We start from the raw sequence: 27602 nt of genomic DNA, 5'->3' as shown, positions 1-27602 counted from the left end.
TAACAGCACGGGTCATTGTCCTGGGAAAACCCTACTTTCCACGGAATTCTGCCTTTGCCTCGTACATGTCCTCCGTGTTCATCATTCCCGAGGGCTGTTGTCAGTGCGTCTTTCTCTCTGTTGAACTTGATCAAGCCCTCTTGAGCTTGGGTCATTGCGTCAATAAGGGCTTGGGTGGGAGCAAACTTTTTCTTCTGGTGAACACACACCCTGTCTCCGGGTCTAGCGATCCCCCATGCCCGTACCACCAGCTCTTGGCCCTTGGGTCCCATCCCTCTATACCTAGAGGGATTCCTCGCACCCTCAGGTCCTCCTCCATCTTCTGCCACTTAGGCTCCGAAAGGCGGTATCCTCCTGGCCCCATAATATGATGGTACTTTTTCTTACTTGCATTATCCTTATTTTTTTTGATATTTCCTTGAAATGCTCCGATTTCTTTTGCCTCACAAATTCTGGCCAATCATCTTTCAGTTTCTCATGTTGTCCATTGAAATCCGGAGTCTTGCCCTTGTTGACATAGTCACGGGTTAAATTTTTCTTGAAGTTCCGGAATGCTTCGGCCATCTTCTGAAGAGCGAACTCTTTAACTAGCCTCCTCCTCTCACGTCCACCCGGAACCTCGTTACCGAATTCATCGACTTTGTTGTATTCCGGAGGTAGAATGAAATGTTCCATAAGCTTTCTCCAGCAATCCTTTTTCGTTCTCTTGTCGACAAAACTGAAACCAAGACGTGCCTTCTTTGGCTCCTTCCATTCCTGGACGGTGATCGGGACGTTGTCTCTAACAACGACTCCGCATTGGTTGATAAACTTTGAGGTGTTGCTGTAGGGGCTTGCCGGTTTCACTGACAAAATCAATGGTATATGTTTCTCCTGTTTTCATCGCCTTGGATTTGCCACGCTTTGTCGTACTCGATCCGGCCGAGGGCTAAAAAAAGAAAGAGAGTCACGCGCGTTAATACATATGTATTCACATTTCAGTAAGTTTGTATCACGAGAGGCTCAATGTATATATATACCTCGCCGGAGGTGGTTGCTACTTGCAATTCGAGATCGTCGTTTGTTGACGGTTGACCTCCGTCGACAATGTCCGTTCCTTCACCTTCTTGATCATCGACAATGTCTGTTCCACCGTCAAGGTTCAGAAAAGAAGAGACTACATCCTCTTCTTGCTCATATTCTGAGCCCGGCACATAAGGAATCTCGTTGTTTATGATGCCCATTAAATAACGTTCAGCCTCCGGATCCCTAAGCGGCTCGGCTCTATCGTCCGCCATATGTCACTCCTGCATTTAGTAAAAATTAATTAAGTATAAAGGAATTAAAAAATAAGATTAAGGGTACATAGGGGAGGAGCAGCGACGGTTGAATGATTAAGAGCTATTAATTTTTGCTTTCATTTCAGCCATTTTTGGAAAACAACAAAAACAGAAATACTTTAGATGTCAAACTGCATGTATAAGGTTGAAAACATGTGCCAAATGTTTCACTGAACATTTTGAGGTATTAAACATAATTTTTGGATAATTATTTAATTAGTTATGCCATTTTCTTTTTCCTTTTCTTTTATGACCAGAACAGAAAATTGATGTTTTTCCTTTTGGCAAGTGCTCTTCCTTGTTTAGATCCTATTTCAATCGGAACTTTCCGCGTCGATCCTTTTTTATTACGTCTTGTTTTTACTCCTATATTGGGAGTTACTCTACGTATTGCTTGACGTAAAACCAATAGTGGATTTGTTCAGATCCGTGGACAGGCTCCCGAGGTCAAATCGGATTATGTTCTTTTAATTAGTTATGCCATTTTCTTTTTCCTTTTCTTTTATGACCAGAACAAAAATTCATCGACTTTTTCCTTTTTCCTTTCCTTTTCTTTTCCATTTTTAGTTCCCTCTCTGCTCTCTCTCTCGCTCGCTGACGGGTGACCACCAGCACGGGCACGCACGGCGGCGCCGTTTCCGCACGCGCGTGAGGCTGGCAAGGCGCGCATCCAGTACGCGGTGACGAGGAGGACGACAGGCGGCGGCGGGCGAGAAGGCGGGCGAGAAGACGACGGCGGCGGTCCCCTCTTCTTCTAGGCACGCGAGGAGGACGGCAGGCGGCGGCGGGCACCTACCGGAGACGAGGGCGGCGCGGAGAAGACGAGGGCGGCGCCGCGGAGAAGACGAGGTCCTGGATGCGTTTGGTGGTTAGCGCGGAGAAGACGAGGGCCGCGGAGAATATATAAGGCAAGCCTTTAGTCCCGGTTGGGAACACCAACCGCGACTAAAGGTACCCTTTAGTCGCGGTTGGTGTCCCCAACCGGGACTAAAGGGGTACCTTTAGTCGCGGTTGGTGTCGCGACCCGCGACTAAAGGTTCTTTCGCGCCGTTTTCGTTCCCGCGCGGAAAGAGCCTTTAGTCGCGGTTCGTGTCACGAACCGCGACTAAAGGTCATTTTTCAAATACTTTTCATTTTAAAATCTTAAAAATACAAATAATATATCAAAAAATTCAGAAAAATAAAACTAATTCATTTTAAAATCTTAAAAATACAAATAATATATCAAAAAATTCAGAAAAATAAAACTAATTCATTTTAAAATCTTAAAATAGAAATAATATATCAAAAAAATAAAACTAATTCATTTGAAAAACTTAAAAATACAAATAATATATAAAAAAAATAAAACTAATTCGTTTTAAAATCTTAAAATACAAATAATATATCAAAAAATTCAGAAAAATAAAACTAATTCATTTTAAAATCTTAAAAATAGAAATAATATATCAAAAAATTCAAAAAAATAAAACTAATTCATTTGAAAATCTTAAAAATACGAATAATATATCAAAAAATTCAAAAAAATAAAACTAATTCATTTTAAAATCTTAAAAATACAAATAATATATCAAAAATCCAGAAAAATAAAACTAATTCATTTAAAAAATTCAGACCGATTGTTTTGTTCTACATCCTCTATCCCTTGAAGGTTTGACAAAAGGTTTGATACATCATTCAGTTCATCGACCAAATACAAATCATCTGGATTCGCCATCATACGTCCTGCCGTGCATTTGGTATGCATATATGCACTCAGTAGCCACGGCAGGGCTGTATGATGGCGATACCGATTGTTTTGTTCTACATCCTCGATCCCTTGAAGGTTTGACAAAAGGTTTGATATATCATTCAGTTCATCGACCAAATACAAATCATCCGGATTCGCCATCGTACGTTTTAATTCACATGATCCATTCAACAAAGTTTGGTACAATAAATTATTACACATCAATTCTTCCCTTGTGTCCCTGCTTGCTTACGATTGTGCCGTATCCATGGAGCATCCTCATCATTTAACTTAATGCTTGGGTCAGTGTTCACTTTGAAGGGCGGAATTTCACCAAACATATTATAATCTTCTGACATGCCTGACTTGTCCTCCAGTCCCACGATGTTTCTTTTTCCTGAAAGAACAATGTGGCGCTTTGGATCATCGCATGATGTACTGATCTTTTTCTTATCTTTCCGTTTCCTCGGTTTTCTATTCATGTCCTTCAAATAAAAAACCTGAGCGACATCTTTGGCAAGGACGAATGGTTCGTCAAGGTAACCAAGATTGTTGAAATCCACCATTGTCATTCCGCATTGCTCGTCCACCTTTACCCCACCTCCTGTTAGCTTGAACCATTTGCACCGGAACAAAGGGACCTTAAAGGAGGGTCCATAGTCAAGTTCCCATATCTCCTCTATGTAACCATAATATGTGACCTTTTGCCCATTCTCGGTTGCTGCATCAAAGCGGACACCACTGTTTTGGTTGGTGCTCTTTTTATCTTGGGCGATGGTGTAAAATGTATTCTCATTTATCTCGTACCCTTGGAAAGTCGTTATAGTCGAAGATGGTGTCTTGGCCAACATGTACAGCTGATCTCCAACATCATTGTCATTCATTAAATGTTTTCGCAACCAACTGCCGAAAGTCTCCATGTGGGCCTTTCTAATCCAGGATTCAGGCTTCCCCGGGTTGTCCGAGCGTAAAATATTCTTGTGTTGCTCGAAGTACGGAGTCACCAAGCTGGAATTTTGCAGAACTGTGTGGTGTGCTTCAGTCATAGAATGACCGTCCATACATATCGTTGATTTCCTTCCGATCGTGCCTTTTCCACTTAGTCTCCCCTCGTGCCGCGATTGAGGAATACCAATCGGCTTAAGGTCAGGAACATAGTCAATAGAGAACTCAATTACCTCCTCATTTCCATAGCCCTTGACGATGCTTCCTTCTGGCCTAGCACGGTTACGAACATATTTCTTTAATACTCCCATGAACCTCTCAAAGGGGAACATATTGTGTAGAAATACAGGACCAAGAATGGAAATCTCTTCGACTAGGTGGAGCAGGAGGTGCGTCATAATATCGAAGAAGGATGGTGGGAACACCAACTCGAAACTGACAAGGCATTGGACCACATCGTTCTGTAACCGTGGTAGAACTTCTGGATTGATTACCTTCTGAGAGATTGCATTGAGGAATGCACATAGCTTCACAATGGCTACTCGAACATTTTCCGGTAGGAGCCCCCTCAAAGCAATCGGAAGCAATTGCGTCATAATCACGTGGCAGTCGTGAGACTTCAGGTTTAGGAACTTTTTGTCCGCCATGTTTATTATTCCCTTTATATTCGACGAGAAGCCAGACGGGACCTTCATACTGCTCAGGCATTCAAAAAAATGACCTTCACTTCTTTGGTAAGAGCGTAGCTGGCACGACCTTGAAACCATTCCGGATGCCGGTCATCTGGGTCTTTCAAAAGTTGCTGGTCCTGCCGTGCTTCCTTTGTATCATTTGTCTTCCCATACACGCCCAAGAAGCTTAGCAGGTTCACGCAAATATTCTTTGTAACATGCATCACGTCGATTGCAGAGCGGACATCTAGGACTTTCCAATATTCTAGCTCCCAAAATATAGATTTCTTCCACATGGGTGCGTGCCCGTCAACTCCCCGCGGAACTGATTGTCCGCCAGGACCCTTTCCAAAGATGACTTTCAAATCCTTAACCATATCAAATATCTCAGCACCAGTACGTTCCGCAGGCTTTGGCCGGTGATCTGCCTTGCCGTTGAAATGCTTGCCTTTCTTTCTTACGTTATGTTTTCGGGGAAGAAATCGACGATGACCCAGGTACACGTTCTTCTTACAATTACCCAAACGTACACTTTCAGTCTCATGTAAGCAGTGCGTGCATGCATTGTATCCCTTATTTGTCTGTCCCGAAAGGTTACTGAGAGCAGGCCAATCGTTGATGGTTACAAAAAGCAACGCTCGTAGGTCAAATTCCTCTTCTTTGTGCTCATCCCAGACACGTACACCAGGTCTGCCCCACAACTGTAAAAGTTCATCAACTAATGGCCTTAGGTACACATCGATGTCGTTGCCGGGTTGCTTTGGACCTTGGATGAGCACTGGCATCATAATGAACTTCCGCTTCATGCACAACCAAGGAGGAAGGTTGTAGATGCATAGAGTCACGGGCCAGGTGCTATGGCTGGAGCTCTGCTCGCCAAAAGGATTCATGCCATCAGTACTTAGACCAAATCTTATGTTCCTTGCGTCAGCTGCAAAATCTTTGAACACTCTGTCGATCTTTCTCCATTGCGTTCCATCAGCGGGTTGTCTCAACTCCCCGTTGGACTTACGGTCCTCTTTGTGCCATCGCAACGACTTGGCATGCTTTTTGTTCCTGAACAGACGTTTCAACCGTGGTATTATGGGAGCATACCACATCACCTTGGCGGGAACCCTTTCCTGGGTTTCTCGCCCTCAACATCGTCACCAGGGCCATCGCCTCTGATCTTATAACGCAATGCAGTGCATACATGGCATTCATTCAAATTCTCGTATTCACCGCGGTAGAGGATGCAGTCGTTAATGCATGCATGTATCTTCAGAACCTCTAAATCTAGAGGGCAGACAACCTTCTTTGCTTCGTACGTACTGGCGGGCAACTCGTTATTCTTCGGAAACATATTCTTCAACATTTTCAGCAAATTTTCAAATGATGAGTCAGCTACACCTTCCCGTGCCTTCCATTTTAGCAAATCCAGTGTGCAGCCCAGCTTTTTCAGACTATTATCGCATCCTGGGTACAGCGACTTTTTGTGATCCTCTAACATGCGATCCAAATTCTCCCTCTCCTTGTCAGTTTCGCAGCGTCTCCGTGCATCAGCAATGGTCCGACCAAGATCATCAGCGGCTCATCATGTGCCTCTTCTTCACCTTCACCTAACCCTTCCCCACCTTCAGCATCATCCTCCATGAAAGTATCACCGAAATGATCATGATAGTTGTCATCGATATCATCCCCTTCTTCATCTTCTTCCATTCTAACCCCTCTTTCTCCATGCTTGGTCCAACAATTATAGCTTGGCATGAAACCGTGCCGAAGCAGGTGCATGTGAACGTCTCTTGAGGAGGAGTAACCCTTCTGATTCTTACAGACAGCACATGGACATATAATAAAACCTCGCTGCTTGTTCACATTTGCCACTACGAGGAAATCTTTCAAACCCGTAGTGAACTCGCCGGAGAGTCGGGGACCGTACATCCATTGCCGATTCATCTGCATTATTATTATATAAAGTATATAATTAACCATCATGCATTTGTTAAACTAACTAGCTAGAAATAATACAAATTAAACAATGAACTACACACATGCATATTTTATCAATGACACATGAAAGGTTCAAGTTGCTAACCGCGATCGCGGAGGAAAAATAAATGAGAAAGCTCAAGTGTGGCTCGGACACTTCATATCATGTTTGTTTCATGCTCTCGGGCATTTCATCGAACACCTTGTGTGTATAGGAGGAACCAAAAGCAAACCCACCACCCCCTTCTGAATATTGTGAATAGAAGTGGCACCAATTGTGGCTAAGTGAAGTGAGCTGAGTCCTATATATAGGGATGGGCCTTTAGTCCCGGTTGGCCTGGCCAACCGCGACTAAAGGCCTTCGGGCCAGCCTGAGGACCTTTAGTCCCGGTTGGCCAGGCCAACCGGGACTAAAGCCCCTCCCGTCCGCCAGCTGTCGACCGAGCGCGCTGGGCCCAGATAGTTGGTCGCGGGTCTCCTCCCGAACCGCGACTAAAGACCCCTTTGGTCGCGGTTCGATTATTTTAGGGACTAATGGGGGCGTATGGAAGCCTCTTTTTCTACTAGTGTGTGTGCTGCATTGCAAGTGTTCAACGAAATGCATGGAGCCAAATATAAGCTATAGGGAGTTAAGTTTAGGGGATCGGTTTGTTCATGTGATGTCCATTTGCATTTTTAATTTGGCGCACTTTCAACCTACCACCTCCAACCAGCATATCTAATATGTTCGAGAACTAGTTGGGTGGTGTCCATCCTAAGCTCAAGGGGCAATCCCATGTGGGGCGTCTGTACTTTACTTTGGGTAATATGGAATCGTAATGATTTTGTCTTTAGCATGCCTGAGCTCGAAAAAAAGTGTGGTTCATTTTGAGAGCTATCGGATGGTTTCATACACGCTACATCCTCCCTGCTTCTCGTAGAGGTCTAGGTGTTCATGTACTTTTTTCGTGCAACCGATGGGATATAGCCATATATGATCTGTTTGGTTTCGATGGTGATCCAGTAATAATTTATGTGATTGAGTCATGTATAATCTCGCGATGGCTCGAATGTTCACCTGCTTAACATCATGCTTTTTGTATAACACTATGAATATTTGCTATGTTTGATTAAATAATCATGATTGTGCATCATTGATCTGATGCAGAGGCTGAAGAAAACTGTCTTTTTTGAAAAAGGAAATCACAAAAAATAAACTAAAATGGCGGCACATATTTTAGCTAAAGCTCTTGTATGAGCTATGTAAAATTTTATTTTTTATTCTATCCCGGAAGGCTTTTCTAATGTTGCTTAATCAATAAAATGTCGAAATCCCCGCAAAGCAATAAAAAAAAAATGCCGAAATGTGCTAAGAAAACGGAACGTCCGATCGCTGCTCATCAGTCGCTTTGCATTTGAGCATTACTCATCCTGGATATACAAGAAATTCTGTCAACACATTTATCTGTCAGCGCACCCCACCCTTGTAAAGCTATAAACATACTTACTGATGTATAAACATATATAATGCACATGTACATCCCGTCTAGGCACATACGTACATAGACGTAGACAGGATCACGAGTCGCAGGAGCTCACAGGATAACGTCGGCCGTACGAATCGGCACACTCTCGTTTGATACCACAAATAAACAAGCACACGAGCAACGCTACATACGTGCACGGTACAACGAAGAAGCCCTCATGGATTGGCCTCCGGCTCCGGCTGTGGGAAGAAGAACCCGGTAAGGGTGGGCGTGCGCGTCGCCGGCTTCCACGGCGTCCCCGGGAACGGCGGCAGGTGCATCTCTGGGAATGGCGGGAGCTCAAACTTGGGCATCGGCGGCAGCTCGTAGTCTGGCAGCCCCGGCACGGTCAGGTGTGGCGCGGACGGCTCTTCTTCCGTGGGCGGAGCCGTCTCCTGCTCCTGCAGCTTCCTCGCCGCGCTGCTCATGGCCACCCACGACAGGAGCAGCGCGAGGAGGAACACGGGTGCGGCGTTCCTCGAGGCCATGCTGGATTTCTTGTTACGTGCAGCTAAGCTAGCTAGCCACAGGCCGGTGTGGTTAGCCGTGGAGATGTGTGATGCTGATACTGAGCAGGTGTACGTCGCGCGTGGTATTTGTAGGGTGCGAAAGCTTGTAGTGCCTCTGCCGGGAGTCCTGCGATTTGGAGCAAGGTTGGTCATCTGCACGTAGTCGGTTTGGTTAGACGATCGGTGTGCCTTTCCTGGCTTCAGTTCGATGCCAATGGGTGAGAAAGGAGCGGCCGGGCAACGTGCATGTCCAAGGGAGCAGGTAGGATCAGTAGTTGTGATTAGGCCGACTGTTAAGAAGAAATGGCGTCTCCGAACTCCAGCTCGTGGAAGAAGACGTAAATGTCAACATGACCTTTGGCCACAAAACGAGTGAGTATAGAGCTAAGAACGATGCACTGGAACTTAACAGCCATGTTGCATTTCCCAGAGGTGACCGCGTACAGTGTTTCTTTTCCATGTTTCGTTTCATTAAGAAAAGGTGAATTGCTTAATTAATTAACGGAAAACTAAGTGAAAACTGTCACATATCTCTAAGTGGTACACATTGAATACCCCACACATAAGAGTCATGCTTCGGTAGACCCCCCCTCACAAACCGTACAAGGGTCGTACGGTATACACACCTCCGTACGTGGCAGAGCTGTATGTACAGCCCGCCTTTCGCACAGGGCAGCTGACCTGGGCCGGCCCGTTTGCAGTAGCAAGTGGTAGAACCACATAATAAGGTGAAACAACATAGAAAAAATTGTGCGTTGGGGCTGGCATTCGAACACCATACCTGGTGGAAGTAAGCGCACTTTGCTAACCACCGCGGCACCAAGGTTCTTGTATTAGGTTTGCAATCCCATCATTAAAGAAAGAGAAGAGAGCAGCAAAACTTAAAAGGCAGTTAGCAGAAATTCCCAAAACTCAAGTCTGTGCGGGCAATTGAACAACGGACCTCTTGCGAGATTTTTTTTTTCTCTAAAAAGGACCTCTTGCTAGTAAAATGCGTCGCTAGCCACTATAATTGCAGAGATTTGGTGTCTAAAAAGGCAGCCCAGTGTATATGAACCATCAGCCGCAAACAGATTAAACTTGTTTAAATTCCAAACATGATTTTCTTTTTGAAAATAAATAAATATTTTTTTAACACGAGTATTTCAAGTTCCTGAACAAAATATTGTAATGTCAAACATTTGTGAAATGCGAACATTTTTTTGGGAATCTCAAACATTTATGAAAAAAGGAACAAATTTGAAAACAAGAACAATTTTTGAAATAGTGAACAATTTTTTGAAAATGCAAATAATTTTTATGTACAGGAATAAATATTATGACACGAACATGTGGCAGAAATTTTCCAACACCAACACAAAAAAAAAAGTTCTTTATGTTCGGTATTTGGTTTGTCGGTTGTTATGCCCACCCCTAGCTCCAAGGATAAAAAAGTTCATGAAACTGAAAAAGTTCATCGATTTGGAAAAAAGTTTACGAATTTGGAAAATAAATTTGGAAATCTGAAAAAGTTCATCGATTTGAAAACAAAATCCTACAAAAGTGCTCAATTTTTTTTCAATTTCCCGAACTTTTTGACACATTTATGTACTTTTCTCAAATCGATAAACTTTTTTTCAATTTCATGGACTTTTTGTTCCATTCATGTACTTCTATCATATCGATAAACTTATTTAAACTTGTGGACTTTTTCTTTAAACTATGATTTTTTAAAATTTTAAAAACCGGCAACTAGGAGTGGGTGTTCGGTATAAACCAGAAAATTGGTTTTTACCATCTGGTTAATTTTTTAATTCGGTTAGACAAACAAAAACCAAAAATTGTAATTTAAAATAGATAACTGAAAATTCAGTATGGTATAGTTTTTAGTAGTTGTGATTCAAATGCAGCAACAACACCTTTTATATCGTTGGAAATCTTTGCGTCATCTCCTCTCACAGACGAGGTGGGACTATACCCGGGAGAAGTTGGTTGCGCGCGATACCCGCGCCTCCTGTTGGGCAATTATATACGCTGACTCGGACTGTTCAGTTAACCGGGCTGTTGTTGTCCCACCGGGCCGCCGGATGGTCCATTGGCGACACGTAGGAGATGCAACTAACCTTGTTCTCCTTTGCGATCGCCCAGAGCTGCGCCTCAGCGGCGGTCGTTTCCTGGTAAGGATGGCAATGGGTGGGTATGGGGTGGGTAGAGCAATACCATACCCATACATGTATAGTTAATGGGTACAAAAATCTACCCATACCCATACCCATGGGTACGAAACTTTACCTGTACCCATACCCGATGGGTACCCATACACATTGGGTACCCAATGGGTAGATCAAATAATATACAATTATTCGCAATTTTACATCCATCTATAGCACATTTGAGGAAAAAACATTGATCTCAACTCAATAATTGATAGATGGCTACATGACAATTATCTCAATTCAAAATGATAATTGGTGACAACTTTAACATAGGTTCATAATCTCACAACACAACTTTAAAATAGGTACTACCCGTGGGCACAAAATTATGCTGTATCCTGCCATCCTTATTTCCTGGCGAGCTGTGGTTTGAGCGCGGACGACATCATAGATAGCACACTGCTCTGCGACGAAATTAGGGTTCATCACGACTATGGCCGACACGGCCTTCTCGCCCGCACACTCGCCATAGATCTAGCCCTCCGCCAGCCGGTGCTGCTCTAGGAGGAACAGGTTGTATCGATGTCCCTCCTACGCCTATTGAAACACCGACAAAGGCGCTGGCCCAGGCTGCACCTCCGCCATGGCGGCGTTGTACTGCGCCTGCGCGTACTCCATGGTGAAGCCGACGTGCACATGAGGCGCGGGAGCCGGGACGATGTCATCGTAGCCCGTCTCCATCGTCGAGTTGTCCTCTCGTCGAAGACCTTGGCCGAACTGGCCGGCAAGCCAGCCTCATTTCGCCTGGCATGGCGGCTCTGCCACGCGACGGCAAGGGCGGCCACCGCGTGCTTCATCTCCAGTGACAGAATGTCCCATAGATCGTTCCCGCTCGCGGTCATGGCGGTTATCCGCCCGTCCCGTCATCTTTCAGACGGCGAGCCTGCTTAATGACGGCATACAGACGAACATGCAATAGAACCGCCGTGGTAGATATCCGTCCGTCCCATCCAGTAACGCGTCTCCGGCATTGAACATGCGCGGACACCAGAGACGCTCTCGGGCGGCGCCATCGACCGACACACTGCTTCAATGGCGGAGGCAGCGAGAGGTCGCGTCCGTCCTGAGTCGTGTTCAATGTGGAGTGACATGCTCTACATCGACATGAATGCGGGTAGCTGGCGCGGGCTAAGAGTGCGACGAGGGGTTTGTGTGGGCTAGGGTGGTCAGAAGTGGGCTTGGGAGCAATCCGGACATGAGCAAAGAGTTCCGTAAATTACTAAATTGAAAAAAGTTGACAAAACAGTTCGGTAAATTACTAAATTGAAAAAAGTTCACAAATTTGACAAAATAGTTTGGAAAAAAGTTCACGAATTTAAGAAAATATTCACGAATTTGAAAAGTTCACAGATTTAAGAAAATGTTCAAGATTTAAAAATAGTTTGTGAATTTTGAAAAAATAGAAAATAAATAAAAAATTAAAAAATAGGAGAAACGAAAATAAAAATAAATATACGGCATTTCAAAATTGCTCCTGCTTTGTTCAGTAAAAGTTTGAACCTTTTTTTTTTAGAAAATATTTCTTATGTATGAATGCTGTCGTGTTTTCTTATTTATTTGGCGCCACAAATTTCCACAAGGAGTGGTGGGTGAATTGGTTAGCAACACGTGCGCTTAAGTATGAGGTCTGGAGTTCGAGTTCACAAGAGTTCACCTATTTCTTATATTTTTACCTCGCTTTTGCCCATGGCTTAGTGGGCCGGCCCATTCATGTCTGTGTAATCCGTATACGAGGACTCACGCTTGCCCTCTATTATGAAGGGGTATGGGACAATCTTAACCCTCGATGTATTTAGGGGGTCTACATAAAAGGCTTCGGCAAGGTAGCACGTTGACGTCATTGTCAATAATGTGACTGCTTGCTTCTTGGTTACCAGCCATTCAGTTTGTTAAACCTCATGTCATTACCACTAACTGCTAAACTTAACATGCCAATGACGATTCCATCATTTTAAGGTGTTAGGTGTGCGTGGAACCGCGAATTTGCAGGTCGACGGGCATCGCTTGTGGCAGCCGGCCGGATGTGGCTCGACCATAGACAAAATTAGGATCAAGCAGGCCATGGCGTCTGTGTGGCACTTATGTGGACCATCCAACATTGACATGCCAATGACGATTCCATTTTTAAGGTGTTGTTTTCGAATACTGCACACTTTATATTACCTTGTACTAACTTAGTGCCCGTACGTTGCCACGGAACAATAAATTTGCACGTCATTCATCATCATTGTTGGTGTTCCAACCTTGCCAGTTGTCTCCCCGTCAACTACAAACACACGGTCAACTCTTTGCTCTAATAAGCCCTCTGCCAAAAGCGCTCGACCCATAAAATAGTCGACATACATTTTTATCATTATGTGTAAGAGAAAATGTATCCTCATGTTCTCAATCAAATCTCTTATAGCTTAATGGATATTGGTCACCATGGAAAATATCCTCACAATGCCACCAAATAATAAATTTAGGCATAGAGATCATGAGCTGTAGGCATAGTTATAAAAATATCTTGTACTCCAGGATGATGTGTCCGGTAAATTTTGAAGGGTTGATTGTCTATAATTTTCTACAAGTAGCACCATCCAAACGGTGTAGCTAACAAGTCAAAATTATCTAAGTGTAGTAATGCAATGGTTGTCTTTCCCTTGCTGCTTCTGGATAGTATTGTTCGAAGACAAGTTCTCTCTAAAATCCACCAACATAGCCTGACTGACAAGCAAGCAGCAAGCAAGCTTGGTCAATCAAAATCATACAAAAGCTTGGTCATTCAAAATTCGACCCTACCCACAACAAGGAAAATAACGGATTCATCGTCTCTTGTTATGACCTAATTTCCTAGAAAATGATGTCGTAGTAGGTAGTTTCTTGAATATTCTCAATGCTAAAAGCACAAAGATACTACTTCTTACAACAATAACAGAGCAAAATCCAAGGAACGTGCTTCACCTTCAAAGCACTACAACACAGAAGAGCTCCTCAAGATCCTGCAAAGGATTAACTGAGGCATATATCTGAAATAACCTAAGCAGAACAAGCCACATGTAGTGCTAAGCCATACATTCAACCTCCCGTCAAAAAAAAAACATCCATACATTCAACCTCTGTGTTTGATATAGAGAAACTCAAAATAAATAGGTACCTTAAAAAACAGATAGAACCAAATTAGGGAGGGGGTTGGGGGGGGGGGGGGGGGGGGAAGGGGGGATAGCAGACCATACCTAAAATTCCACCTATTTTATAAAGATATAACTGAAATTACATGGCGGTCTAGTATCCCACCCTTCATAATTTTTTTCCAGAAGGTATTTGGGTCCAACACAGTGGGATATAAAATTGTTGCTTTTCACATCTGTACCATCAATGATCGATCAACCTATATGGCCAAATTTCATTTTTTATCAACACTGACTAATTTAACCTGAGATGGAACTAACCCATTGGTACAAACCAGTAAACAAAATATTTTGTGTCTAGAAACACCCAACTCTTTGTAACAAATAATAAGTGGCAAAAAAATACCCCAGCTAAATTTTCTAGCTAGAGTTCACACAAAAAGAGCAGAGGGAACACTGGATCGTCAGATGAATCAATTATGTCACATTATGTGTTTTCATCTGTACATAGCACAAATTAGCAGCCTTAATAATGTAATAGTGAAGAACAAAAGACCGTATACACTCAAGGTTTTGTAGAGTGGGTGAGGCAATTGTAGTACCAAAGAGCACCCAATAGCACTGGTATATTCTGTATCAAGCTGAAAGAAAATGCCTCTTTTTATTAGATGTCTATCAAGTAACTCACGCCCTACAAAAGATTCTCTAGATCTGCTGCTTGCGCAAACTACATTGTTTTACCCGCAAATGTGGCTAGGGGTGAAACTGTAATTTAGAAAATTGAAAAAAGCAAAGTATATGATCTGCTACCATACACATGGATTAAGCTAGATCCTCTTATACCTTTTTCACGTTGCACTGGCTAAGCTAGGCAATGAATTCTCAGCTTAAAAGTTCTTCTACAAGTTAATTTCCTTTCTTTTTAGACACTTTTCATCTAGCGGACAATTGACCAAGTGGTTGAATTATCAAAGACATATGCAGCAGTACTGCCAATGTCTTTCAAACTGGTGAGAATGTTACATACCTCACATTCATCACCTGGTAAGGAGCAATGCTGACCGCCAGCATCATTGACAGTGGAAGCTCTAGCTCATCTGCAATAGACAGACACACGTGCATAAGTAACATATATCTGTTCCATCTCTTGTCAAATATCATACTTGATTTTAAGCAGGACATATGGATCTTCGTTGTTACTCTACCTGGAAAGGGTAAGAACAAACGCACTGCAAGCGCAAGAAAAGCAGTCCACAGCCCATATTCACTCCTAAAATTTGGAATAGACACCATAGGATAAGTACGCCAAAAGTAAGTATTCTTGTCTCAAAAAGGATAAACATCTAGTAGAAATAGCAAGAAAAGAGGAAAAGGTAATAGTTCTTTTGGGCCAAGTGGCAGAACCGTACTTGATCCATGAGATTACAGGGCTAGGTGCTTGCAGAACAAACAATGGCACGAGGAAAGATTTGTGTATGCCTGTGCCTTTAGCAAGCAAGAGCACTCTGCAACAGGCAAAAGAGTAATAAATAAAATGCTCAAATAATAGTCCAACATTTTATGACAAAACCAAATATGTCACAGAATGGAAGAAACTACATGGCGAATAGCAAGAGCTGAGTTTTCAAAGAATTATTACTACTTTTAGTTATTCAAGATTGCCGGTCCTCAAGAAAGCAATTACAATTTGGAGTCATGGCCTGAATAGCTCCAGTAACTCATCCAAGATCTGAAGCAAGATTACCACCTTGGTGTTGACAAGTTAGTATCGTAACATGAATGCGATCGATAATAACTTATGATGGATCAGAAGCATAAAGTAATACTACAATTCTGCAGCAAGCTAAGCAAGTCACCAAGTGGTCCAAACGCTGAGTAAATTTCTGCATTTCGAGTTATATGACATTCAAACATTTAATACGAAAACCATGCATTGCACTTTCCTGTGATACAGAGTGATGCTACTGAACACAAGGTGTCATGTTCATGTGTAAACAGACTGAATATCTAGCAGCATTCGTCATCGCAGCATATGGTACTGCAAGTACACTGTCTATCTAGTTCTTGTGAAGTGTGTTAATGTTGCTCCTACCTCCTAGAGCTGTGGACATGATGCGTTTATTTTTTTACTCGCTGTGAAAATATCAGCTCATGTTTAATCAAGAACCAACTCCATCTAACAGTTGTTGTATGATGCCCTCTGAGTTCTGAACGAGTAACCATCGACAGATTGCAGAATCTATGACAGGATCGCGCATCTTACAATCTGACACCAGCAGTTGCGCAATTTACAGCTCTCGCAAGCAAAAGCACGAACAGATTCGGAGCCCGGATAGGGCTCATGCGTTTCTGTAGGAGCAAATTGCACCGGAAAAGGTACTTTTAGGTATCGCCAAGGAGATGAGGGGAGGCACTCACGCGGCGGCCGCGACGGAGACCCACTGCATCGTGGGCGGGCTGAGCTACACCGACGCGTTGCACACGACGGCGCTCCCCCGGCTCCGGCATGGCCGGACCAGCGGCTGCGGCAGAGCGGCGTATCCCCTGCATACACGCACAAAGAGATCACCCGACGGCACGGTGAGTAGACGGAAGGCGGGCGCCGGGGGAACCCGGCGAGGGCGAGCAGCCTCACCTGAGCGCGCCGGTGCGCACGGCCGGGGAAAAGCCTACATTCCCGGCGGGCCGCGCGACCGCGGCAGCAGCACGGGGCTGGGCGCCGCCGTGGGGATCACGAGGCATGGCGAGATGGACATGGTCTCGGTCCCGTCACGGGCGGGCCCGTCAATGCAGGCGAGGGCAAGGGTTGGGTCGAGGGACTCCCAACCTCGTCGACGCGGCCAACGCCATCATCTATGTGTGGCCTGTGCTTGAGCGCGAGGATGGTGGTGAGCATGATAAATGGCGGCCTGCGTGAGCTTCGTGTACGTCGGTGCGGGGATGTACAGTGAGGAAAAGTGGAGGATGGGCCACGACCATGGGAGGGCGGGCGCTTGGTGGAGGAGGAAGCTCTAGGAGTGGACGGCGGCGAGGAATACGAGGGAGAGCGGCTGCTTCGGGCTGGACGGCTGTGGCGATTTTTTTCAGGAGATAGATGAGATCGGGAGGAGCAAGGAGGTTGGGTGCCGACGGGGGCGTGAGACGTTTGTGCCTGATCGTTGCTTTTTGCATGCCATGCTGTGTGGGTGGCCTGATCGTGGGGGCGGAGGTTGATGGAAACGGCTCATTCGTTCGCTGAGTTTTTTCTGCGGGGATCGCACGAGATGGGGATAGCTATCGCACGAGGCGGGCGGGTGGAGAGGTCGAACCATCACGACATTCGATCCTCCTTTAATAGTAGAGATATCAATCAACTGGCGGATTGTGGTCCACAGTCATTGAGTTTGTGGTAGGACCGAGGCCTTTGTGGCCATGTAGGTTGTTTATATGATTGCTAGGAATTTCAGAATAGTCCATAAATCCTGCTTACTTTGCAAGGAATTTAATCATGCCAACAGCAAACTCAAAGGACATTGCATGCGCTACAAACAGGGGCGGAGCCAGGATTTGAACATAGGGGGGGGGGGGGTGAAGAAGTTATTGAAACACAAATGAGACATAGCACAAATATTTCAATTATTAAATACTGTAGCTATACCGAACAAGTAACCTAACAAATTTCAATAAATAGCATACGTGCATTTCTACTAGCCTGAAGTATAGGTATGCCTACTGTGGCCATGTAGGTTGTTTATATGATTGCTAGGAATTTCAAAATAGTCCATAAATCCTGCTTACTTTGCAAGGAATTTAATCATGCCAACAGCAAACTCAAAGGACATTGCATGCGCTACAAACAAGGGCGGAGCCAGGATTTGAACATGGGGGGGGGGGGGGGGGGGCATGGGGGGGGGGGGGGGCGAAGAAGTTATTGAAACACAAATGAGACATAGCACAAATATTTCAATTATTAAATACTGTAGCTATACCGAACAAGTAACCTAACAAATTTCAATAAATAGCATACGTGCATTTCTACTAGCCTGAAGTATAGGTATGCCTACGCCCCCCACCCCACACACACAGAGCCAATCGAACAAAATCAATATTCTCATTAACATTAAATTTTGCAACTATTTCCTTCCCAATGTATACAACCATGCAATGTAGAAGAATACAGTCACCCATTTTCTCGAACACACACGTGTCTTGATAAGTTTAATTACTGAAAACACAATAATCTATCAACCATTGGATAAACACAAGCTTTACCTTTTACATTCAGTAGGTTGCTATGTGGCATCTATCTCCCCAGTTGGATTTTCATCTTGAACCGTAGAGTTAGAGTTTACAGCAATTGGCTTGAAAATTACTTGTCGGTGGTGTCTTCCTCTCCATGACCTCTGCAATTCTAACATTAGTACAAAGAAAATATGTAATCTGCAGCTGATCTAACAAGTGACAAAATATACTAACTACTGACAACTTATGAATTTGTTTGTTGAATCAAAATGACGCTACAATATTATTAATATATACACAATAATACCTCTGATTCTGGTTCACATGACGAAGTTAGCGAATTTGGGTGTGGCGGTGCGGGCGTGCTGCCCATCTGACCGTGGTCCATATACTCCGTATGACCGTATACAGGTAGAATCATACTCGATTGATGCGCGGCAAGCCACGGCGACGGTCCGGCGACTAGTGGCCGGCGACGATGTTCATGTGCTCCATCGAGCGCAAACCCTAGCCGCCAGGTCGCGCGTAGCGTCAGCGCCGAAACTGTGGAGTTTAGGAAGTTGCCACAGGCCCACGATGTGTGATTATGCGTGCGTGCGCGTTGATCGATTATATGTGACGTTTTTTAAGTCTATAGTTGACGGTGTGGGTGCATACGTCCTTGGCCCTTGTTGACTTGTTGTAAATTGTTTTGGGCTTGACACTACGATTTTAGCCCATATGCGTTCCTATTGGCTGGTAATTAAGCCTAATATCAGTACTAGCCCACGCTAGAACTTGTTGGGTGTGGCCGATCCATAGGGGGGGTCTGGCCCCCGCTCGCCCCCCTACTGCCTGCGCCTCTGGCTGCAAATATTACATATTAGAGTTAGTAGTGCGTGCGATGGTTTGTGGGTGAAAGAATATGAAGTGAAAAGCAATCTGTCGGTGAGAATTATTGATAATAAATAGTATGATCCAACATTTTCAAATGTTTTTAAGAAAAAAAGGAAACAAATGAGATCAACACTTCTATTTTTCACAAACATACATTTGTACATGTACATTTCATCCATGAATAGACGCCATAGATAAGCACTTCACATACACAAACACTCACCAGAAATCACACAAAGACAAAACACGACAAACAGATACATGTAGGAGCGCCAACAAAAAGAAGACAAGTGAAGACAGTCTTCATGGCTTAGCCTCTGGCTCAGGGAAGTGGAACTCGGGGATGGTAGGCATCTCGGGCTTTGGTGGTAGCTCCACCTTGGGCAGCTCAGGCTTGGCTGGAAGGTGCACCTCCGGGAACGTTGGGAGCTCGGGCTTGGGTGGCAGGTGCACCTCCGGGAACGTCGGCAGCTCTACCTTGGGCAGCTCAGGCTTAGGTGGCAGGTGCACCTCCGGGAATGGCGGCAGCTCGACCTTGGGCAGCGTTGGCAGCTCGGGCTGGTGCTCCTCGCCTTTGGACGGAGCCATCTCCTCCTCTAGCATTCTTACCGCACTGCTCATGCCGACGGACAAGAGGAACAGTCCGAGGAGGAATACAACGGTGTTTCTCGAAGCCATTTTGCTGGACGCCTGTGGTTGTTCTAGGCTTCTAGTTAGCTCTTGTGGTGCGGTTTTGATGTGGGAGAGATAGCATGTCTCACGTTCTATTTATAGAGTTCAACAATGCACACAGTGTGAGGCTTTGCAACAAGGTTGGTCAACTACTGGTGTGCACTTCCAGGTTGATCTGTGCACTTTAACTTCTAGTCAAAGTTGCTTGGGATTTGGGTGAATAGAGGCTGAGATTGTTCTCTCGGGTTGTACGGCTGCAGTTGAGGATGATGACCTAGGGATCATAAACAACCATTAATTAGGCCAGCTACTAAGACGACCGAAACGCCTTGTCAAGGAGACAAGCAAGTACTCCCTCCGTTTCAAAATACTTGACTTCTATTTGTTCAAAAATGGATATACCTATATACTAAAACATGTCTAGATACATCTATATTTTGATAAATGAAAGACATGTATTGTGAAACGGAGGGAATAGTACATTAGCAATGGTGTTGCGGCTGCCAACCAGACTCTTCCCTTTTCTTTCTTCTCCGACACCCGAGCTTGACGATCAGCGGGGCCTTGAGTGGTTATGCTATAATACTAGCGCGTAAATGTTTGGTCATCATATTTTTCCTACATGTGATCCGATTAGTCGAGGTAGTGAAAATTCAATCTACATCTCGTCTAGAGAAAAATAATTATGTTTCATCTAACTCCCACATTGTTGGATTTTACGTGGAGATTCATCAGATTTTTTTTCTTTTCTTTGGTTAATCAATTAGTGTAGGAGTTTTTTTTGGCAGGAAAAATAGTGTAGGAGTTAGATGAGACTTCTCTAATTCTAAATATACTAAACCAGCTAGGATTCTTGTTTACAGTTTTTTTGAGTTTTTCTTGCAGTGAAAACTCGGCCAATGGGAAGCCGACACGTTAATTAGCGGGGGAAATTGCTGGGTACGCCTTGGGTGCACTTAGCGATCTGTGTCGATAGCGATTAGCGGATTGGTTTTCTCTTCTCCTCTCGGTTACCTCCGCGTGTCGATGCTTCTCTCAAAGGCTCGGGTGGGCTCTCGGCCTCCACCGCCCACCGCTCAACCGTCGATTCACCGCTTCACCGCCATACCTCCCTATAAATTGCTCCCGTCTCTCAAGCTCGCTTCAGCGCCCATACCCATCACGCAGCGCCCACACGCACCAGCAGGGAGCGGCGGCGACGGCTATGGGAGGCCTCAGCCAGCAGGTCCGGACGAGGTGGTGCTGGCAGTCGGCGAGGTCCCCTCGGCGCGCGGTTTGGTTCGCAGCGGACTGCGCCGCGGCGATGGCGACAACCAGTGCAGGGCATGCGTGAGCGTGACACCAAGAAAGGAAGCACGAGGCCATGGAGGGGCTCACGCAGCGCGCGGCGGGGCAAGTCTACGCGGAGCTAGCGTTGCGATGGCGGCAGGTGCAGCGGTGACCCTGAGAGCGAACTTGCGGCGTGGCTGCGGCATGCAGCAGCGGGGATCTCCCTAACGTCTCCTACCCCTCTTCTGATATGGGGAACCATGGATTGCTGGTTTCTTTCTGAATATTTAGTCGCGTGGAAACGGCGTCTCGGCATGGACGCGACGGTGCGGCCACCGGCGCCCTGTGTCTTCCACCGGTGTCTCATGCACATGCCCCTACCCCCTTTCTTTGGTCGTCCATACCGTCTCCGTCTCAGCCGGTGGATGTCCATATGCAAGATAACGAGTGCAGCGGCGATCACGGTCTGTCCCGCCAGTCCTTTGTCACTTTTTCCGGTGGCTTACTACTACTCATGCAGGTGGAGTTCACATGAAGGAGCTTGCCATGGCCCAACCATCATTCTGGGCGTAGCTGCCCACCCCCGTGTGACGCTTGCTCCAACGCAGACCAAGTATTCGGTGTAATGTCAGAACGATTTGCCGGAGCAGCCGTTGTTCCGCCAATCCTCTGTCGACATTATGAAATTTGCCGAAGCAGCCGTTGTTCAATTTGTGGAATTTAGTCAGACCGGTGGCATTCCTTAATTTGTGATTCCTGTTTATGTTTGGTATTGATTATAATGGCCTGTGTGAAGAGCATTAGGATAGACAAGCAAGCAAGCCTTTTGACATTCATGGTGTGTATTTTGTTTCTCTGAGCTATGTTGCCTATGATTTTGAATTTGAATGGGTCTGCGGCTTCTGTTCACTGAACAAATAAATGCATGTATAGATGATAGCCTTTTTTTCCCTTGGATTAAAGAAAGGATTAGTAGTACTTGTAACTGATTTTTCTTATTGGTATTCAAACAAGAACAAATCACTGCTGATGTTTAAACTCTCTAGAATTTCTAAATTCTAATGTTTCTCTTAAACTTCTGGTAAAGATTTGGAGCGGTAAATTATTTATTCTGTCACATCTAACTGCTGCTTCTTTTGCCTAGCATCCTTTCGATGAAATATTTCCAGTCACTAGACTATACTTGCTATTCCAAGTACATACAGGCCTACGGATGTCCAGTAAGAGAAGGTACAACAAATTCACTTGGTTTGTGAATGTCCATGGGTTTGTATTAAGATAAGCTAGCAACTTTTCATATGTATGCCAGGTTATCTTCAAGTCATAGAAGCACTGTCGAGCCCTGGAGCTGTGACAGCGCTGTCCCAGCCACCGGCGTCCTCTTCCATGCCCTGGCCATCCAGGCAGAGTGCCACGGCTATCGCAGTTCTCCCCACGACGTCCTCCTGGATGTTGATCGTGTCCTTGCACCGGCGGCAGCCGGAGCCTGAGAGGTACGCCCAGAGAGACATGGCCTTGGATTGGAGGATTGCAGGCATCGATCCTCTTCGTGGTAGCCGTGGAGTAGGGTGGCGTAGGGCTCAGCCCCTTGAGCTGCAGTTCACCAGTTGATTCCTCACCTGTAAGACGAGCAAGAAGGAAAATGGTTTGTGCTATATATACGACTGAACTGGACAGTCACATAAAAGGTAGATACTTGCACATCTGATTTCTTTTGTGTAGTCTGGGTACTCTTCCCCATGGTGTTAAAAATATACTGCATATGTTTGTTGAGCTGTATGACTTACGTGATTTTGTAGCACACTAAGTTAACCCAAACTGGCTTGAATTTGTTGGTTATTTGGCCTTGCCTGAGCACGGTTGGTGAAAGCAGCAATTCTTGCTTTGATTTTTGTTGTTCAGTTAAATCATTCACATGACTACCTCAATTTTGTATTTCACGGTGTAAGTTGATTGTGAGGCTGTGTATTTTTTGTCGAAGATGAAAGTACCACGACAAGTAGCATATACACACGCGTATCTATCGATGGGGTGTGGCGTGCCGCCGCACGGGTATAGCTAGTTCTCATCTAGATGAGACTTCTCTAATTCTCATCCAGATGAAAAGCCCATTAACAAATTTGAAAGTCCGAATATTTGAGTTCAATATTTGATCCAAAGCACGTTTGGTCCGCACTGCCACCTAGAGGTCCTAAAGTTGGTCGTTGCCTATTTGTCCATATAACTATTTCTGAGCTTCAAGCCCTGGTTATAGTTCGGTTGCTCGATTGCTTAACTTGTGATGTGTTCACGGCGCCTGGCGTCTCAGTCAATATTTTGTAGGGTTGGACACTCGTAATGTTGGTTTGGTTGTTTGTTGTATTATTATTTTTCTTTTGAATATTTGTCGACATGTCAGTTTCATCCAATAGAACAATTTGAACGTATTTGTCCACTCAAGTGAACACGTTCGATGAAAGTAAAACGAAAGTTGTCTGACACCCCTCATCAGCGTTGTCTATATATGTTGATACATGACACCCAGATCTCTGCCACGTCTGTTCACTCGATAGTAGTCATGCATGCACTAGTTGGCCTCTCTAGTGAGACCCTAGAAACACCCTCTTGATCACTGGTGTTTAGACCATTCACAAAAACTTACTGATTACAATTTATGCGTCCTAATATCAGGTATTAAAGCTAGGAGACTTAAGGTTGAAGAGAAAAATGTATTTATATAGTTTTATGTTTTTTCAATGGGAAATGGATAGGTGCAAACGAAGCTTACGGTGAAAACTTAGAAGCATGCATACTTTTTAACTGCTCTTATGACAAAAGGGTGTGAAAGCATATTTCTCATATATACAAATATATAAGCAAATCACTCACAACACTCGCCGAAAACCACAACTAAACAATCAGATCATCGACACGACACAGCAACAGGTAAATGTACGAGCGAAGAACAACGAAATAACAATGTTGGTAAGCGCGGTTCTCATGGCTTGGCCTCCGGCTCCGAGAAGTGGATCCCGGGAACAGTGGGCATCTTGGGCATCGGCGGCAACTCCACCTTGGGCATCTCCGGCTTGGATGGCAGATGCACCTCTGGGAACGTTGGCAACTCCACCTTGGGCAACTCCGGCTTGGGTGGCATGTGCACCTCCGGGACAGGCGGCAGCTCCACCTTGGGCATCTCTGGCATCTCCGGCTTGGATGGCAGGTGCACCTCAGGGACCGGCGGAAGCTCCACCTTGGGCAGCTCAGGCTTAGGTGGCAGGTGCACTTCTAGGAACGGTGGCAGCTCCACCTTGGGAAGTGATGGCACCTCGGGCTGGTGCTCCTCCTTGGACGGAACGGTATCCTCTAGGATTCTCGCTGCCCCGCTCATGGCAACGCATGAGAGAAGAAGACTGAGGAGGAAAACGGCGGAGTTTTTCAAAACCATATTGCTCGACGTGTGCAGCTGCAGCACTGGCTAGCCTGGGCAGTGCGATTTGAGTGTGGGAGAGATAGCAGCTCCTACTTGCTACTTATAGGGTACAGAAGGCAGCATGCGCAAAGAGCCCGGAGCTTTGCAACAGGTTAGGTCATCTACTTGTATGCAACTCGTTTTGGAGTCTATATCTGCTCAACGTTTGGCTGTTTAGGTTGTAGTTGAGGACACCGTGATGCCGCGTGCAGGGTAGTAGGTACGACAGTACAAGCACATACAGCTGTTAGGTTAGCTGTGAAGACCAAATGTTCTGTCAAAGGGTCCAACAAATCTTATAATTAAGACAAGCAAGTACGTATATTATCCGCAATGCTTAAGTAGAAAAGGATACCTTCTCGTTGTGGGAGTCCACAGAAGCCAGAGGCCACAGCAGCAGGACCAAATCATTAATAGTACGTTTACAATATGATATGAGAAAATTGAACAAATGAGGAAATAAATGAGATTAATAGAATCTTAAGCTGTTCATGGATGCTACAACATCACATTCCCATCAAACGATGATGGCATCAAATGAAACAAGAAACTATTCAGCTTGAATGTGAAGAGAACTGAATAATAGGGGCTAGCCTTTTTGTTAGAAGAAAAACATATGAGCTAATCCGAACAAGGAACATAGTGTTTTCTATGTTTACCAGGTTTGCTAAACCACCACTAACAATCAGTGAAGAGATTACAAAAATTCCGAAAAAATTTGGAGATGGCAAGGAAATAAGTTTTGTGCAGTTATGAAACAGAACCATACAGCTGGACTAGTCAAATGATTGCTGGATAACAATATTGTTTGGACTGTACAGATTAGTCAACGAATATACTTCCTCGGTTCTCGCAAGAGGCAAAACTGAGAGATAAAAAAGAAAATCAGCACCAAAATGTGCAAACGTGAATCATTATATGAATTGAAAAGCTATTTCTTTCTTTTTTTTTAGAACGTAGACGCTGGGAGCGTCCGGCTTTAATTTAATAAAGCCCACAACATAGGCAGCGTAACAGACACTGTTAGGACCTCGAACAGGAGCACGGAGGCTCAGACCACGACGACGCGAAGGCACACAAGTTTAGACCAGGCCAACAGAAGCACACAGCAATGCAAAATACAGGCCCGGAGGCAGAGCATAGAGCACGCAGGCTCGCTCGCAAGACAAAAGGGCCACTTCACGGCGCAGAGGTGGCAGATGGCTCCCTAGCCAAAACGTAGATCTGACGGAGGCGATCTTGGGCATGTTTCAGTTTTTCAGCATCCTTGCGCTTCGCCAACGGACTCCACTGCTGCAGAAGAAGGTTGCATTTGTAGATTATGTTAGCAGGGTGAGATGGGAAGATACCCTCGATAGCTAGTTTGTTTCTAGTGAGCCAGACTGCCCAGGTCAAGGCGCCGATACAGCTCCAGAGCACTCGGTTGTTGCCACCATGTATCGAGTCTACTATGGTAGCGAGGTCAGACGCTGACCGGGGATCCCAGGAGGTGTTGGCCGCTGCACGAACGGCGCTCCAAGCAAAACGTGCCAGTGGACAACGGAAGAAAACATGGGTCGCATCCTCCAGGACGTTACATATCGCACACAGGCCGGTCGACGGCCCATTGCGTTTGGCGACGTTAGCCGAAGTGGGCAGTCTATTACGGAACAGTTGCCAGAAAAACACCTTAATCTTAAGGGGAAGGCGCGCGCTCCACAAGCCATTTGGCATCTGGAAGGATGTGCCCTGGCACAGCTTACGGTAAAGAGACTTGACTGAAAACTTGCCAGACGGGGTGAGGGCCCAGGTGACTGTGTCCTCCGTCGACGACAGCGAAACCGGCGCAATGGTATCAAGCAATTCCGTTAGGTGTGCTTGTTCTACTTGCGATAACTCTCTCCGAAAATGTAATGCCGGAGGGGAAGAGGCAAGAGCCGTGGCAACTGTAATCTCCGGGTTGACAGCCAGAGTATAGAGGTTCTGGAAATCGGCCCAGAGGGGTTGGGCTCCCACCCAGTGATCTAGCCAGAAGCGAGCCGAGCGTCCATTGCCAATGGAGAACTTGGCTCCCTGAGCGAAGGCTGGCCGGACCGCTTGGATATCGTTCCAGAAAGGAGATCCCCTCGCCACGCCCTCGAAAAAATTCCCGTTCGGGAAGTACTTGGCACGCAGCAGGTCAACCCATAGACCCGTCGCTCCCTACGAGAGTTTCCAAATCCATTTGCACATAAGTGCAATGTTCTGGATTCTGGTGTTTGTGATCCCAAGCCCTCCCAGATCCTTGGGACGGCACACCGCAGCCCACTTAACCATGTGGTACTTGCGTTTTGGTCCAGATCCTTCCCAAAAGAAACGGGACCGCGGTGTGTCCATCTTGACGTGTACCCCTTCCGCCAGGAGGAACAGACCCATAGCAAATTGCGGCAGCGAGGAGAGGCTCGCATTCGTGCTTTCTCTATTGCTATTTTTTTCAAAAAGGGGAATTATCCCCGGCCTCTGCATCAAATGATGCATGCAACCATTTTTAAATAAATATAAACATCAACCCAAAGCAACCTTAGAGGCGAACAAAATCGCTACACCTACAAGTATAGAGATATGTCCTAGCTGTATCAACGGACACCTTAATCTAGTGGCCTCAATAAGCCGCCCGCCTGGCAAGCCGAGAGCATCAACCGGTCTAGGCGTCCCACAATGCGCACCGCATGCGCATGCTCTAAGAACCGCCACCGTCATCTTCCACCGTCCCATCTTCAGGTGGGATCGTTGCATAGACCTTGTCAGGCCCATCTGTCGTCGACGTCACCACGGCATTAGACAACGCCACCAGCCTGCACGCATCCATCAAACCGCGTCTAACGCCTAGACTCGATTGCTCCACGCGGTCGAGACCCGCCATCTTCAATGCGGTAGATGCAACACCGCTCGACCTGTTGGCCCCTCCAGTGAACCTCTGCTCCAAAACAATGCCCTCGGGAGGGAAAACGGCACCACAGTCTTCGTCATCATCCGATTCGGGAAACCCAGATCTAGGGTTTCCCCCGGAATAGATGTGCCCTTCCAGGGGCACGCCATTTGCACCTGCGAATGAACCCAAACAGTGCCCACCATCACAACGCTCTCACGCGACGCCTTCAGAAAGGACACAACGCCTAGAACGTCGTCGCCGCCCACCGCGGT

At 45.6% G+C, this 27602-nt stretch overlaps 2 protein-coding genes and 1 pseudogene across 2 annotated transcripts; all 3 read right to left on the bottom strand.

The window, feature by feature from the left end:
* Positions 1 to 7988: 7988 nt before the first annotated feature.
* Positions 7989 to 8814, bottom strand: LOC109772935 (uncharacterized). Its single transcript, XM_020331644.3, has one exon. It carries the CDS (start codon positions 8797 to 8799, stop codon positions 8314 to 8316), a length of 486 nt encoding a protein of 161 aa, XP_020187233.2. The 5' UTR covers positions 8800 to 8814; the 3' UTR covers positions 7989 to 8313.
* A 5634-nt stretch (positions 8815 to 14448) lies between these two features.
* On the bottom strand, positions 14449 to 16707 carry LOC109772927 (cold-regulated 413 inner membrane protein 1, chloroplastic-like; annotated as a pseudogene).
* A 2454-nt stretch (positions 16708 to 19161) lies between these two features.
* LOC109772893 (uncharacterized) lies at positions 19162 to 19775 on the bottom strand. The gene has a single exon (XM_020331596.4). The coding sequence runs from the start codon at positions 19724 to 19726 to the stop codon at positions 19352 to 19354; it is 375 nt and encodes a 124-aa protein (XP_020187185.1). The 5' UTR covers positions 19727 to 19775; the 3' UTR covers positions 19162 to 19351.
* Between the last annotated feature and the right edge of the window lie 7827 nt (positions 19776 to 27602).

Source organism: Aegilops tauschii, chromosome 2 (genome assembly GCF_002575655.3).
Source record: "Aegilops tauschii subsp. strangulata cultivar AL8/78 chromosome 2, Aet v6.0, whole genome shotgun sequence".
Lineage (NCBI taxonomy): Eukaryota > Viridiplantae > Streptophyta > Magnoliopsida > Poales > Poaceae > Aegilops > Aegilops tauschii.
The sequence above is the reverse complement of the archived record's forward strand: the minus strand, read 5'-3'. Positions and strand labels throughout refer to the sequence as shown.

What these genes read in the sequence shown, in the direction of transcription:
- LOC109772935 (XM_020331644.3), bottom strand. Translation starts at nt 8,799, where the DNA reads ATGACCAACCTTGCTCCAAATCGCAGGACTCCCGGCAGAGGCACTACA.
- LOC109772893 (XM_020331596.4), bottom strand. Translation starts at nt 19,726, where the DNA reads ATGGCTTCGAGAAACACCGTTGTATTCCTCCTCGGACTGTTCCTCTTG.